Source organism: Geotrypetes seraphini, chromosome 13 (assembly GCF_902459505.1).
Source record: "Geotrypetes seraphini chromosome 13, aGeoSer1.1, whole genome shotgun sequence".
NCBI lineage: Eukaryota > Metazoa > Chordata > Amphibia > Gymnophiona > Dermophiidae > Geotrypetes > Geotrypetes seraphini.
In genome coordinates, this window is record NC_047096.1 from 56,780,651 (window position 1) to 56,797,492 (window position 16,842).

Below are 16,842 nucleotides of genomic sequence, written 5' to 3' on the forward strand. Positions count from 1 at the left end.
AGTAAGTCCGGCGTTACCTGGAATGTCACCCGCTCGCCTACCGAAAGCTGAATCAGATCTGCGTACCACGGCCGACGCGGCCAATCCGGAGCCACCAGGATGACTCTGCCGCGAAAGCGAGAGATGCGCTGTAACACTCGCCCTATCATGGGCCACGGCGGGAACACATACAGAAGGGAATTCGGAGGCCATGGGAGAGCTAACGCGTCCACCCCCTCCGAACCCTCTTCCTTGCGTCTGCTGAAGAACCGAGGCAACTTCGCATTGCGGGACGAGGCCATGAGATCCATCTCCGGCAAGCCCCACCGACGGACTAGCCGGCTGAACGCTCGAGGAGACAACTCCCACTCTCCCGGATCCAGAAGATTCCTGCTGAGAAAGTCCGCTTGCACGTTTTCGTGACCTGCAATGTATGCCGCCGACAGAAGCGGCACATGCCTCTCCGCCCATCGAAACAAATTTCTTGCCTCTTCTGCTAACTGCGGACTCCGGGTACCCCCCTGCCGATTGACATAGGCGACCGCCGTGACACTGTCCGAAAAGACTCTGGTCGGCTTGTCCTGAATCAGTGACTGAAAAGCCAGCAGCGCCAGCCTGACCGCTTTTAATTCCAACAAATTGATGGGCCCCTGGGCCTCCTGGAAGGACCACATCCCCTGCACTGACGCCTGCAGGCATTGGGCCCCCCAACCCCGCAGACTGGCATCCGTGGTGACCACTACCCAGTCCGGCGTGGCCAACGGCATGCCCTTCCACAGATGCAACTCGTGGAGCCACCACTGCATGCTGTGAGCTGCTCGACGACTCCATGGGAGACGCACATTGTAGTTCAGAGAAGCTGGGGACCAGCGAGAGAGCAGAGACTGTTGTAAGGGCCTCATGTGGCTCCGCGCCCAGGGGACCACCTCCAGAGTCGCCACCATGGAACCCAGCACCTGTACATAATCCCAAACTCGCGGTCTGGCCGTCCCGAGAAGTAGGCGAATTTGAGCCTGTAATTTCTCCCCCCGGTCTCGGGGTAGAAACACCTTCCCCAGAGCCGTGTCGAACCGCACCCCCAGATGCAGCAACGACTGCGACGGGGACAGAAAACTTTTGGGAAAGTTGACAATCCACCCCAACGACTGTAGGAGAGAAATCACTCGCTGAGTAACCGCCACACTCTCCTGTCTGGACGAGGCGCGGATTAACCAGTCGTCTAGGTAAGGGTGTACCCGAATCCCTTCCTTGCGGAGGAAGGCGGCTACCACCACCATGACCTTGGAAAAGGTGCGGGGGGCCGTTGCCAAGCCGAAGGGCATTGCCCGAAACTGATAATGCTGGCCTAGAATCGCAAACCGCAGATACCGCTGATGCGGAGGCCAGATCGGAATATGGAGGTATGCCTCCTTGAGATCGAGGGACGTGAGGAACTCTCCCGGTCGTACAGCCGCAATCACCGAGCGCACCGTCTCCATCCGGAAATGGCGAACACTGAGAAATCTGTTGACTCTTTTGAGATCCAGCACCGGCCTGAAGGACCCCCCCTTCTTTGGCACAATGAAGTAAAGGGAATATATACCTGTGCCTACCTCTTCCGGGGGCACCGGTACCACTGCCCCTAGCTCGAGCAGCCCCTGAAGAGTCATCCGGACCGCGTCTCCCTTGGCCGCCCCATTGCACGGGGACACCAAGAAAGAATCTACGACGGGAGAGGCGAACTCTAACTTGTACCCTTCTTGAACAATGTCCAACACCCACTGATCTGACGTGATCGTGGCCCACTCCGCCCGGAACTCCGAAAGCCGGCCCCCTAAGGGAAAGGCGGAGGGAGCCACGCCCCCGTCATTGTGGAGTGCGAGTGGCTGGGGTACGTGTGGACTGCCCCGACGAGGGTCTCGTCGTACGAAAGGACCCCCTCTGCTGAAACCTTGGTCTCGAAGCCGAGGACAAACCAGCAGCCGATCTGAAGAAAGGCTTACCAGACCTGGATCTCCGAACATCCCTGAAGCGCGGTCTCGACGATGAGGGCCTCACCGAGGGCCTAGCCCTATCCTCCGGTAAACGCTGAGTTTTGGTATCCCCAAAATCCTTCACCAGTTTATCTAAATCTTCTCCAAACAATAAACCCCCTTTAAAAGGGAGCCTAACCAGCCGAAGCTTAGAAGCAGCATCGGCCGCCCAATGCCGTAGCCATAGGGATCTGCGAGATACCACTGAAAGAGACATCTGCTTCGCAGACGCCCTAATAATATCATATAAGGAGTCTGCCAAATAAGCCAAGCCGGACTCCAAATCTGCCAGCTCCGAATGGACAGCACCTCCAGACTCCATTAAATTATCTGACATCACCTGCGACCACTGCAGACATGCTCGTGCCGCATAAGAACTGCAGATGGCTGCCTGCAAGGTAACTGCCGCGACCTCAAAGGACATTTTTAAGGAAGATTCAATCTTCCTATCCTGCGCATCCTTCAATGTCACTCCCCCCTCCACCGGTAAGGTAGTCCGTTTGGTTACCGCGGCCACCAAAGCATCCACCCTGGGCAATCTAAACTTATCCAGTTCCGCCGGGTCAACCGGATACAAGAGCCGCATGGCTTTTGCCACCCTTAAACTGGCTTCCGGCGTATCCCATTGCGCCGAGATCAGCTCCTGCATGGCTTCATGCACCGGAAAAGACTTAGGTGGTCTACGCGTGCCAGCCATCAGGGGATTACCTGATACCGCAGTATCAGCCTGAGAAATATTCAGCCCCTGTAAAGCTTTCGAAATTAAGGAAGACAGTTCTTCTCTATGAAATAACCGTAGAGCGGACGGGTCATCCACTTCTTGACCCGGGGGATCCACAGCATCCCAATCCAAGACCTCCCCCTCCTCCAACGATTCCGGCAGAGAAAAAGGAGATCTAGTCAGAATATCCTCTGCTTCCACGGTCGCGAGCCTGCGCTTCTTTGCACCCAGCGCCCTCGCTGGCGACCCCACCGTGCCCTCAGCCGGTTTGCCTGTCTCCCCAGGCACCACCGCCGACGTCGAGGGCACCGGAAGGGACACATCGACCACCGGCACCGGCGGGGCGGGCTGCCCACCCTGTAACAAAAATGCCCGGTGCAGCAGCATCACAAATTCCGGCGAAAATGAACCCCACTGAAGGGCCGCTGAACCACCTTGCTCCGGGCCGGGGAGCGGGGCCGCGACTTCCGCAATTGCTCCCGCCTCCCCCACCGCCGCTGAACTCCCCACTGCTATGGTAGAGCCTCGCAGCTCTGACTCACCCTTGCGTGCCGGGGACATGTCCCGTGCCTCTGTGACCCGGGCAATCGCCTGCTCACAAGCCTGCAACAAGGCACCTTCAGCCAGTGCAAGCTCACACTCGGCCGAGCAAAGGCCCGACGGTGTTCTGCGCGCTCCACAGCGCGAACACCTCTGACCGGCCTCCGTTGCCATGCCGCGTTTCTTTTTTTTTTCTTTTTTTTTTCACACGCGGCAAACGCCGCCGACTGCCGACTCCGCCCCCCAACCACCCCTACCGTCGGCAACGCGACACCCAAGCCCCGAGGCAGGGAATACACTCACCCCTCTGCTCCCGCGAACCCAGACGCCAGGACACAGCTGGTAAGTGTACTGCAAGCAAATGCACAGATTGCAGAGCTCAGCACAAAACAGGAAGTCGATTCTTTTTTTTTTTTTTTTTTTTACTGGAATGAAGAAAGAAGACTCCTGCAGGACAAACAAACCCTCAATCACCCGGAGGGGAGGGTGGAGTAGGGACCTGGGGGGGCCCAGGTGTAACTCCTAAAGCCGGCACCACTCAGCCAGGCACCCCTATCCTACTGAAGAGACATAGTCTCAACAGAGGAAGTCCACCGAACACCAATATCTCCGGCAGCATCCAGAATCCAAGAGCTAGAGGGCTAGCTCAGTCCCTGCTGGGAGATAGAGCAAAACTGAATCAACAGAAGGAACACCAGGCTTTAAGGCCAACTGTTAATCAGTTCTCTATCTCCACCTGCTGGTCGATGTGAGCTATACCCACTAGTCTGGATTCATCTGCTGCTTTGCTATGGAAATAAACTTTATCCACTACCACTGCCCTGCCCCAAACCATACGCCTTTTCTGGATGGATACATTTTGGCTGATCTACACATAACAAGGTCAAATTCGTCTGTAGAACTATTGCACATTTACCTTGAGACTCATTCATACAGTCAACACTACTGTTAATCCCACAATAACTTCTGAATATCAACTACATTTTTAGATAGCCTCTATGATTTGTAAGAAATTAAAAAATGAATCTCAGAGAGAGCGAGAACTAGAAGGCCTTGAGCATGCGCAGATGCTCAAGGTCCAGCACAAGGAAGAGAGCAGAACTTCGGGCATCGGCATGTCCTCTGTGTTGGTGCTGGTGCCAGATGGGGTAAGACAATGTGTTTGGGTAGGTGGGTGAGTGAGTGGGGGATGCCAGATCGTTGGGGGGGGGGGGGTGCGACACGAACAGGGGGGGATGCCGGATTGCGGGGGGCGCTCATAAATCGAATCAAGCTCGGTTTCTGAGGCGCCGATTTTGCGAATGTTTTGCTCATCTTGCAAAACACTCGTAAACCGAGGTTTGACTGTATTTGGGAAGAGTGAACAAGCGATTCACATCTATCCTTTCCACACCACTCAGTATTTTATAGACCTCTAACATCTAGTTTCAAGTTTATTAGGTTTTTTATACCGCCTATCAAGGTTATCTAAGCGTTTTTTTACAATCATATATTCAAGCATTTTTCCCTATCTGTCCTGGTGGGCTCACAATCTATCTAACGTACCTGGGGCTATGGAGGACTGAGTGACTTGCCCAGGGTCACAAGGAGCAGCGCGGGGTTTGAACCTACAACCCAGGGTGCTGAGGCTGTAGCTCCAACCACTGTGCCACACACTCCTTCCCTGAGCTGTCTCTTCTTCAAGTTGTAGAGCCCTAAGTGCTTTAGCCTTTCCTTATAGGGAAGTCATCCCAACCCTTTTATCATTTGTGTCATCCTTCTCTGTACCTTTTCTAATTCCGCTATATCTTTTTTTGAGGTACGGCGACCAAAAAGCACAGTTACTTACCGTAACAGGTGTTATCCAGGGACAGCAGGCAGATATTCTTAACACATGGGTGACGTCACCGACGGAGCCCTCGGTACGGACCTTTTTAACTAGAAGTTTCTAGTTGGCCGCACCGCGCGTGCGCGAGTGCCTTCCCGCCCGACGGAGGAGTGCGTGGTCCCCAGTTAGGATAAGCCAGCTAAGAAGCCAACCCGGGGAGGAGGGTGGGACGTAAGAATATCTGCCTGCTGTCCCTGGATAACACCTGTTACGGTAAGTAACTGTGCTTTATCCCAGGACAAGCAGGCAGCATATTCTTAACACATGGGTGACCTCCAAGCTAACAAAGAGGGAGGTGGGATGGTTGGCCATTAGGAAAATAAATTTTGTAACACAGATTGGCCGAAGTGTCCATCCCGTCTGGAGAACGCATCCAGACAGTAGTGAGTAGTGAACGTGTGAACTGAGGACCAAGTGGCCGCCTTGCAGATTTCCTCGATGGGCGTGGAGCGGAGGAAAGCCACAGAAGCAGCCATAGCTCGGACTCTGTGGGCCGTGACAGTTCCTTCCAGTGAGAGACCGGCCCGAGCGTAGCAAAAAGCAATACAGGCAGCAAGCCAATTTGAAAGTGTCCGTTTGGAGACAGGACGACCCAAACGGTTGGGGTCGAAAGACAAAAAGAGCTGAGGGGCTGTTCGGTGAGCTCTGGTATGATCAAGATAGTAAGCAAGGGCACGCTTACAATCCAGCGTGTGCAACGCCTGTTCCCCAGGATGCGAGTGAGGCTTAGGGAAGAAGACGGGCAGCACAATGGACTGGTTGAGGTGAAAAGCTGAGACCACCTTGGGGAGGAATTTAGGGTGGGTACGCAGAACAACCTTGTCATGGTGAAAAACAGTGAAAGGTGGGTCGGCAACCAGTGCATGCAGTTCGCTAACCCTCCTGGCAGAGGTGATGGCAATTAGGAAAAGCACCTTCCAGGTAAGGAGCCTGAGAGAAGTTGTGGCAAGAGGCTCAAACGGAGGTTTCATGAGAGCTGAGAGAACCACATTCAGGTCCCAGACGACAGGAGGAGGCTTGAGAGGCGGTTTGATGTTGAAGAGTCCTCTCATGAATCTGGAAACCAGAGGATGAGCCGTGAGGGGTTTTCCGAGAATAGGCTCATGAAACGCAGTGATGGCACTGAGGTGGACTCTGATGGAGGTAGTTTTGAGGCCAGCGTTGGACAGAGAGAGCAAATATTCCAAGACAGTTTCCACCGCTAAGGAGGTGGGTTCTTGATGATGCCGGAGACACCAGGAGGAAAATCTGGTCCACTTCTGATGGTAACATTGGAGAGTGGCCGGTTTCCTGGAAGCATCCAAAATGAGGCGGACCGGTTGAGATAGATTCTCCGGAGAGGTCAGCCCGAGAGAAACCAAGCTGTCAGGTGGAGCGAAGACAGATTGGGATGTAGCAGAGACTGATGCTGTTGTGTAAGTAGAGTAGGAAACACAGGAAGTAGAATGGGTTCCCTGGAGCTGAGCTGGAGCAGGAGTGAGAACCAATGTTGGCGAGGCCACCGAGGTGCGATAAGAATCATGGTGGCGTGGTCTTTGCGGAGTTTGGACAAGGTCCGCAACATCAGAGGAAGTGGAGGGAAGGCATACAGGAACCGATCCCTCCAATCGAGCAGGAATGCATCCGGGGCCAGACGGTGAGGAGAGAAGAGTCTGGAGCAGAATTGGGGCAGCTGATGATTGTGAGGTGCTGCAAAGAGGTCCACCTGAGGAGTGCCCCATCGAGCAAAGATGGAGAGCAGAGTCGGAGGGTCCAACGTCCACTCGTGGGGTTGAAGGATGCGACTGAGATTGTCGGCCAGAGAGTTCTGTTCGCCCTGGATATAGACCGCCCTGAGAAAAAGATTGCGGTCCGTGGCCCAGGTCCAGATGCGCAGAGCCTCCAAACAAAGGGGGCGAGATCCGGTGCCGCCTTGCTTGTTTATGTAGTACATGGCGACTTGATTGTCCGTGCACAGGAGGAGGACTTGAGGGCAGAGAAGATGTTGGAAAGCCTTGAGGGCATAGAACATGGCTCTGAGTTCCAGGAAATTGATGTGATGACGACGCTCTTGTGGGGTCCAAAGTCCCTGGGTGCGTAGATCTCCTAGGTGAGCTCCCCACGCGTAGGGGGACGCATCTGTGGTGATGATCATAGAGTGGGGGGGCAGATGAAAGAGCAGACCCCTGGAAAGATTTGAGGAGTTCAACCACCATTGGAGAGATTGCTGAAGAGATGATGTCACAGAGATGGGATGAGAAAGAAGATCCGTAGTCTGTGACCACTGGTTGGCGAGAGTCCACTGAGGCGTACGAAGGTGGAGACGTGCCAGAGGAAGGACATGCACCGTCGAGGCCATGTGACCCAGGAGGACCATCATCTGTCGGGCAGGAATGGAGGGATGCATGAGCACCTGACGACAGAGGTGGAGCAGGGTCCGCTGACGATCGGAGGGGAGAAAAGCCCTCATTAGTGTGGTGTCCAGGACTGCTCCAATGAATTGAAGTCGCTGGGTGGGAAGCAGATGCGACTTGGGGTAGTTGATCTCGAACCCCAGGAGGTGGAGGAGAGAGATGGTGTGATGAGTAGCCTGTAGCACAAGTTGAGACGTAGGTGCTTTCACCAACCAATCGTCCAAATAGGGGAACACCTGGAGGTTGTGAGACCTGAGGAAGGCCGCTACCACTATAAGGCACTTGGTGAAGACCCTGGGTGAGGAAGCGAGGCCGAACGGTAGCACCTTGTACTGATAGTGATGGTGCAGTACCTGGAACCGCAGGTAGCGGCGAGAATTGTGATTGATGGAGATGTGAGTGTAGGCCTCTTTGAGGTCCAGGGAACATAGCCAGTCGTGTTGAGAAAGAAGAGGGTAGAGCGTGGCAAGGGAGAGCATTCTGAACTTCTCCTTGACCAGACATTTGTTGAGGTCCCTGAGATCGAGAATGGGACGGAGGTCTCCCGTCTTTTTGGGTACCAGGAAGTAGCGGGAGTAGAATCCCTGCCCCCTTTGATCTGGAGGTACTTCTTCGATGGCATTGAGAAGGAGGAGGGATTGAACCTCCCTCAGGAGGAGGGGGGTTTGAGATGAGTTTGAAGCAGACTCTACGGGAAGGTTGTCCGGAGGTAGAGTCTGGAAGTTGAGAGAGTAGCCGTGGCGGATGATGTTGAGGACCCACTGGTCCGATGTGATGATTTCCCAACGGCTGGAGAAAATGGTGAGACGACCTCCGATGGGTTGTGGAAGAGGTAGCAAGGGTGGATGACTGGCTATGCCCTGGAGAGAAGAGTCAAAAGGGCTGAGTTTGTTTAGTAGGCTGAGGAGGCTTAGAGGGTTGAGAGGCCTGAGATCGAGCCTGAGCGTGATGTTGCTGTTGACGGGGCCGCCTAGATTGCTGGGGAGGCGGATTGAGTGGCCTGGCTGAGAACCTCCGTTGATAAGATGTTTGTGGCCGATAAGGTCGGGTAGGCGGTGCCTTCTTTTTCGGCTTGATCAGGGTGTCCCACCTGGTCTCATGGGCAGAGAGTTTCTGGGTGGTGGAATCCAGTGACTCTCCAAAAAGCTCATCCCCGAGACAGGGGGCGTTGGCCAGACGGTCCTGGTGGTTGATGTCCAGGTCGGAGACTCTGAGCCAGGCCAAGCGACGCATGGCTACAGCCATGGCAGAGGCCCGAGAGGTGAGCTCGAAGGAGTCGTATATCGAGCGGACCATATATTTGCGCATTTGGAGAAGGCCAGAGATGTGCTGTTGGAATAGCGGGACCTTGCGCTCAGGTAGGTACTTCTGGAGGGCAGACAGCTGCTGGACCAAGTGTTTGAGATAGAAGGAAAAATGGAAGGAATAGTTGTTTGCCCTGTTGGCAAGCATGGCATTTTGGTAAAGCCTCTTGCCAAACTTGTCCATGGTCTTACCTTCTCTGCCAGGAGGGGTAGAGGCATAGACACTGGAGCCCTGAGTCTTTTTTAAGGTGGATTCCACCAGAAGGGACTCATGGGGCAATTGAGATTTGTCGAATCCAGGAATAGGGATGACACGGTAAAGGTTGTCCAGTTTACGGGGAGCTCCCGGTACCGTGAGGGGATTTTCCAAGTTTTTGTAGAATGTCTCCCGTAGGATGTCATGCACGGGAAGCTTGAGAAACTCCTTAGGAGGTTGCTCAAAGTCTAAGGCTTCTAAAAAGGCTTGAGACTTTTTGGAGTCAGATTCCAGGGGAAGGGACAGAGCAGCAGACATTTCCCTCAGAAATTTAGAAAAAGAGGACTGTTCAGGTTTAGAGGTGGCATCAGGTGCCGATGGTTCCTCATCAGATGAGGAGGGATCCTCCTCGGTACCGAGAGGAGTCTCCTCCCATAAATCAGGATCCCTGACCTCTGGTGCATGTCGGGACACCGGGGTGGAGGGTGCGGTGTGGCGAGTCTTGGACAAAGATTTACCAGAGCGCACCGAAACGGTACCAGGGGAGGACGATCGGCGTCGTTCTCGGTCCCGAGAAGAGTGCCGTACCGCCTGGTGCCGAGGAGGATCCACTGTGGGTTGAGAATGAACCACTGGATCATCATGAAGTTGTTGGGCCGAAAGGATCGGCATCGAGGTGTTTACCGGTACCGAAGGAGTGGACACCGGGGGCTCGGTGCGGGGCTCGGGCTGGTCTGGTACCGGAAGGAGCGGTGCCAGGATAGAGGGTAGCAGTTGTTCAAGTTGTTTCTTCAACTGCTCCTGAAGCTGAGTTTGTAGAATGGCCGAGATACGGTCATCTAGGGGTGGCATCGGAACCGCTTTCTTTTTCTTCGGTTCCTTGGATGCCGCTCCACGCCCCGGCGATGAGGAGGCCGATGACGAGGCACTCACCGATATCGGGGCGGAGCGTTTACGGGACCGGTGCGATGCCGGTAGGGACGGTGTCGCCACCGTAGCAGGAGGGCGCTCGAGGGAAGAGGAAGGCTTCTTAGCCGGCTTACCTGGCGCCAGTGGCGCCGATGCGGGGTCGGTCGGTGTCGAGCTTGACGGTGCCGATTTTTGCGGTACCGCCGTTGAAGGTGAGGAATCCATCGCCGACTCGGTGCCGAAGAGAAGGGTTTGCTGGATTCTTCGGTTTTTAAGAGTTCGTTTTTGCAAAGTGGCACAGCGGGTGCAGGAGTCCGCCCGATGCTCCGGACCCAGGCACTGCAAACACCAATTGTGTGGGTCAGAAACGGAGATCGGGCGTGCACACCGCTGGCACTTCTTAAAACCGACCTGCGGGGGCATGAAGGGGAAGATAGCCTCCGCAAAATCGAAGTCCGAGGCCTGTATAATGGCAACAGGCCCCGCCGGGGCAAAAACGAAAGAAACAGGAAAAAATCAAAGTTTTTTTTTTTTTTTTTTGCAATTCAAATAAAAAGGAAACCCGAAGGTAGAGGGAGAAAAATTTAGAACAAAAGCGCGAGCGGGAAGGCAAAAAGTGATTTCAACGGCCGTTGAAAAAATACACGCGTCTTCTTCGCTCTGCGGAAACGAAGAAACTGGGGACCACGCACTCCTCCGTCGGGCGGGAAGGCACTCGCGCACGCGCGGTGCGGCCAACTAGAAACTTCTAGTTAAAAAGGTCCGTACCGAGGGCTCCGTCGGTGACGTCACCCATGTGTTAAGAATATGCTGCCTGCTTGTCCTGGGATAACTGCACACAATATTCAAGATGCGGCTGTATCATAGAGCAATACAAGGGCATTATAACATTTTCATCTTTGTTGTCCATCCCTTTCCTGATAATTCCTAACATTCTATTTGCTTTCTTAGCCACCACCACACATTGAGCTGAGGATTTCAACGTATCCTCAACAATGACATCTAGATTCTTTTCCTGGGCAGCGATTACAAACATAGAACTCGGCATTATGTAGCATAGTTCGAGTTCCTCTTTTCCACATGCACTTGCTTACATTAAATGTCATATGCCATTTTGACACCCCATCTCCTAGTCTCACAAGGTCCTCTTGCAATTTTTCACAATCCTCTTGTGATTTAACAACTTTGTGTCATCAGCAAATTTAATTATCTCACTAGTTATTCCCATCTCTAGATCACTGATAAATATGTTAAAAAGCACAGACCCCTGGTGAACCCCATTATTTACCCTTCTCCATGGAGAATATTGACCATTTCAACCTACTCTGTTTTCTGTCTTTCAACCAGTTCTTAATTTATAATAGGACATTATCTCCTATCCCATGACTTTCTAATTTCTTCAGAAGTCTTTCATGAAGTACTTTGTCAAATGCCATTTGAAAATCCAAATACACAGCATCAACCAGTTCACCTTTATCCACATGGTCATTCACCCCTTCAAAGAAAGGCAGCAGATTGGTGAGGCAAGATTTTCCTTGACTAAATCCTTGTTAGTTTTCTCTTATTAATCCATGCTTCTGTATGTTCTGTCATTTTGTTCTTTATAATAGTCTCTACCATTTTGGCTGGCACTGACATCAGACTCACCTTTTGGTAGTGGCACCTTGTTTTGACACTACACACCTCATTTCTTTACTGAAGGAGTGGAACTTCAATCTGTACAAAATTCAACAGCCAGAAAATAAAACTAATTTAGTGCAAGAGTAAAATATGCAGATTTTAAAAAATATATATATCTTACAATAGTTCAGTGTAAAAAAAAAAAGACTTGTTGCCCGGAAAAAACCCCCTTCCCCATTAAATACATAGAGCATACTTAACAGTAACACCAAGAAGCTAACCTCACAAGTAGGTGCTACCATCAGAATGGGAATATCTATCAGGATCTAAGAAAATAGCTTCATCAGGCCAAAAACGTCCCTGTGCGGTGCAGAGCAGTTAAATATAGTGACATTCACTAGACAGTGATATTTCACACTTTGGGGGCAAAACATTATAATGTAGTGTGGTTGCTATGTTAATCCATTTGAATGTAAAGAAATACAAATAAACAAAAAGGAATATCTTTGATTGGACTAAAATATTTTTTGGCTACATTTTGGGAGCTAATCTCCCTTTGAGTCAGAACAAAGTACCGTATTTTTCGCTCCATAAGATGCACTTTTTCACCCCAAAAAAGTGGGTGGAAATAAGGGTGTGTCTTATGAAGCAAATATACCACATACACACACACACATCCCTGGGCGGTACCTTTAAATTGTGGAGGTCGGTGGATGGCTGCCTGCTGACTGTCGAGACCCGCAGAGCGTGCTAATGCCTGGACCCGCGACACTTCCTAATTGTGCCGGTCGCTGGTGCTTCGCTGGACAGCTGCTTGCTGTTTACCGGCATGTTTGGGACAGCAGCGTACAAGCGCGCTGCTGCGTGGGTGCGCGCCACTTTTGAATGGCTGCCTCAGTTCTCGCTAGCTCCTCACGAGAACTGAGGCAGCCATTCTGACTCAAAGGGAGATTAGCTCCCAAAATGTAGCCAAAAAATATTTTAGTCCAATCAGGCAGCCGACCACCGACCTCCACAATTTAAAAGTACTGCCGGGGGGCTGTGACGGAATTTAAAGGTGCTGGGGGGTATGTAAAAGTGATGATTGATTGGGGGGGGGGGTGGCTGGGACGAAATTTAAAGGAGCTGGGGGTATATAAAAGTGATGATTGATTGGGGGGGCTGGGACGGAATTTAAAGGTGTCGGGTATATATTAGTATACAATTTGGTTCAGAATGGTTTTTTTTCTTGTTTTTCTTCTCTAAATCTGGGGTGCGCCTTATGGAGCAAAAAATACGCTAGTTTGATTGCTGTGTTAGCCCACTTTAAAGTTTAATAAATACAATTAAAACAAAAAAGGAAAAAAAGAAAATTACAGTTTTATTACTGGATTAATATAATAAATTTTCATTTTTTTTTTACTAACTTTCAAAAGTCAAAGCTACCTTCTTCAGACAGAATGAGCAAAAGTTAACTATATCAGAATAAGCAGGGGTCACGTGATGCATCTGACCTGAGCAGACGCATGCTCTCGAGCTCTCCGACCCACGGTCTCCAAAAATCGGCTTAGCTTCCTGCAAAATACCGGGAGACCGGTCCTGCTGCTCTCGGAGTCTTCCGTACGGAGCTGGGAGGGAGCGCTGCTATCTGCACACCTGTTTCGGCGAGGAATGCCGGTACGATCGGCAAAAACGCCGAAACATAAGCTCACTCTTCCTGTGGCCAAAATGGCGGCATCGCCGAATAATGCTGCTGCGGTCCCAGCGCAGTGGGGAGAATGGGCCCAGGAAATTTCCCGCATGGTAACAGCTGCCCTGGAAGTCCGTCTACACAAACTGCAGTCGGCTGTGGACTGTATCCATGAGCGCTTTGAAGCACATGCTGGCAGGATCGCGGCGGTGGAGCAGTGTGTATCAGATGGTGAGGACGCGGCCCAGCAAGATCGCACCAGCGTGGCCACATTACAAGCTCAGGTGGCTGCCTTGACCAACCGGCTAGATGACCAGGAGAACCGCCAGCGCCGGAATAATTTAAGAGTGGTGGGACTTACGGAGCTGCGGGCGGACCAAGACCTTTACCATTTCTTTCAGGTCTGGCTCCCATCCCGGCTTGGCCTTGAAATACCGGCAGCTGGCATTATATGTGAAAGAGCGCATCGTTTGGGTCCGCGTTTGGAGGATAATAATCGATCCCGAGCAGCAATAGCACGCTACATCAATTGGAAGGAAAAGGAGCGCATCATGCAAGCCTTTTGGAAATCAGGGCAGTTGGACTAGAGAATGACACGGGGAAAAAATCTGTCCCCGTCACCGCCCCGTCACCGGCCCACCATCCTCTGCACCGCCCCGTCACCGCCGATCCCTTCACCGCCCCGTCACCGTCACCGCCATCCCTTTCACCGCCCCGTCACCGCCACTGCCGTCCCATTCACCGCCCCGTCACCGTCCCCGCTGCATCCATATAAGCCTTTTTCCTTTCACTCCCTCCTTCCAATTTGAGCCGGGAACACTAGCGATCGCACGGTCCCCGCGGCCACTACCTGCCTGCCCGGTCGATCCTGGTGTTTGGCCGGCTCTCTCCCTTCTCCTCACCTTGGTTTGTGGGTTTTCTTTTTCGGCAACCTGCGCGCTTTCCCAGGGAGCCGCACACGCGCGGCTGCTCAGTGTTCGATCTTCTGCTCTGCTGCAACTTCCTGTTTCCGGTTGCGTCAGAGCAGAAGATCGAGGCTGAGCAGCGGCGGGTGTGCGCGGCTCTCTGGTAGCGTGCGGGTCGCCGAGGAGGAGGATCTGCGGACTGGGGTGAGGAAAGGGGAGAGAGCTGGCTGGACACTGGAATCGATTGGGCGGGCGGGTGTGAGCTGCGGGGACCGCGCGATCCTTCATGCCTCACTGCGGGGGACAAGACCATTCACCGCCCCGCGGGCGGTGAATGGCCTTGTCCCCGTCGCCGCAGCGACTGCTAGTTTTCTTCCCCATTTTCGGCGGGTGACCCGCGGCTAAAATGCGGTGGCCGCGGGTAAACCGCCACCGTGTCATTCTCTAAGTTGGACTATGAGGGGAAAAAGCTGTTGCTGTTCAACGATTACTCCCTGCACGTGGCTTCCCTTCGTAAGGAGATGGCGCCTCTTTGTACCACGCTCCATTGGCGGGGAGTACGGTTTGCGCTCGAAGGGGAAAGCAGAAATCCAAACGGTTGATCAAGCATGGTCCCTACTGAAAAACACCATCACAGAAGCACAGAATCTTTACATACCGCAGATATCCAAAGGAAGGCGAAAAAAGATCAAAGGAGAACCAGCTTGGTTATCTAAAGAGGTGAAGGATGCAGTGAGGGATAAGAGGAATTCGTTTAAAAAATGGAAACAGGAAAAAACAACGGAGGCCTGGAACTGTCACAAAATCGATCAGAAAAAGTGTCATAAAGCGGTAAGAGAAGCCAAAAAGGTCTATGAGGAAAAGATAGCGCAAGAAGCCAAAAACTTCAAGCCCTTTTTTAGATATATAAAAGGAAAGAAACCAGCAAGAGAGGCAGTAGGCCCTCTCGACGACCAAGGAAGAAAAGGGTGCATTAGGGATGAAAAACAGATTGCTGATAGGTTAAATTCATTCTTTGCCTCTGTCTTCACAAATGAGGACACTTCAACAATGCCAGAAACAGGGACGATATTCAACGGAGGCATAGAGGAAAGCCTCGCAACATTAAATGTGGAGTTGGACATGATATACCTTCAGATTGATAAACTAAAAAGTGACAAATCCCCTGGACCGGATGGAATTCACCCGAGAGCTATTAAAGGAGCTTAAGGTAGAAATTAGGGAACTATTACAAACCTTAGCTAACATGGCAATTAGAACCGGGCAAATACCAGATGACTGGAAGATAGCAAATGTCATTCCAATTTTCAAAAAAGGATCCAGAGGAGAACCAGGAAACTACAGATATGTGAGTCTCACATCGGTTCCTGGGAAGTTGGTTGAAGCACTAATTAAAGATATCATTGTGCAACACCTGGAAAATCACAACCTAATAAGAGCTAGTCAACACGGCTTCAGGAAGGGGAAGTCATGTTTGACAAATTTACTTCAATTCTTTGAGAAGGTGAACAAACAAATTGATAGTGGAGATCCAGTGGACATAGTTTATTTGGACTTCCAGAAAGCGTTTGACAAGGTCCCTAAAGCAAGGCTTATGAGGAAATTACTAACTCATGGAATAGGAGGAGATGTACACAGATGGATCGGCAAATGGCTAGAGAACAGAATGCAGAGGGTATGCATAAATGGGAATTTCTCGGACTTGGAGAAGATGACTAGCGGCGTGCCCCAGGGCTCGGTTCTTGGGCCCATCTTGTTCAATATTTTTATAAATGACCTGGAAGAGGAAACAACAAGCAATATAATCAAGTTTGCAGATGACACGAAACTATGTCAGGCGGGTTGGCTCTGAAAGGGAGTGCAAGGAGCTTCAGAAGGATCTGAACCAGCTGGAGAAGTGGGCGAAAAAATGGCAGATGAATTTTAACATCGACAAATGCAAGGTGATGCATCTGGGTAGGAAAAACAAGGAACATGAATATAGTATATTGGGTGTGACTTTTAAGCAAATACGAACAAGAAAGGGACTTGGGGGTACTGATAGACAGGACCCTAAAATCATCGGCTCAATGCGCGGCGGCGGCGGCAAAGAAAGCAAACAGGATGTTGGGGATGATAAAGAAGGGGATCACGAGTAAATCGGAGGACGTTATAATGCCGCTTTACAGAGCAATGGTCAGACCACACTTGGAATACTGTGTCCAACACTGGTCTCCATACCTTAAGAAAGATATATCTCTGCTGGAGAGGGTGCAGAGGCGAGCCACAAAACTGGTCCAAGGTATGTAGAATTTGAGCTACAAGGATCGCCTAAGAAAACTGAGACTGTTCACCCTCGAAAAGAGAAGACTGCGAGGGGATATGATAGAGACTTTTAAAATATTAAAAGGATTTGACAAAATAGACCAGGAAGCATTATTACTGACTTTTTCAGATGTGAAATGGACAAGAGGTCATAGCCTGAAACTGAGTGGCAGCAGGTTCAGGACAAATGTTAGGAAGTTATGTTTCGCACAGAGAGTGGTGGACGCTTGGAATGCTCTCCCGGAGGAGGTTGTGACAGAGACTACTGTTCTGGGTTTCAAGCACAAGTTGGATGCACACCTTCTTGCAAATCATATCGAGAGATATGGGAAATCCGGGTCTCCAATAAGGAGCACCTAATTGGGCCTCCGCGTGCGCGGATCGCCGGACTAGATAGACCTAGGTGTGATCCGGTGAAGGTGT

The 16,842-nt window shown here is 51.6% G+C and overlaps 1 protein-coding gene across 11 annotated transcripts in view; it reads right to left on the reverse strand.

The window, feature by feature from the left end:
- EZH1 (enhancer of zeste 1 polycomb repressive complex 2 subunit) overlaps positions 1-16,842 on the reverse strand; it is a 235,978-nt gene that overhangs the window by 189,124 nt on the left and 30,012 nt on the right. For 9 of the 11 annotated variants that reach the window (XM_033918305.1, XM_033918308.1, XM_033918309.1 and 6 more), the window contains one exon: positions 11,569-11,637. The exons of the other annotated variants lie outside the window; for them this stretch is intronic. In XM_033918305.1, coding sequence (XP_033774196.1) covers positions 11,569-11,609 — 41 coding nt within the window. In that variant the 5' untranslated portion in view covers positions 11,610-11,637. The remainder of the gene's footprint in view (positions 1-11,568; positions 11,638-16,842) is intronic. 11 annotated transcript variants of the gene reach the window in all.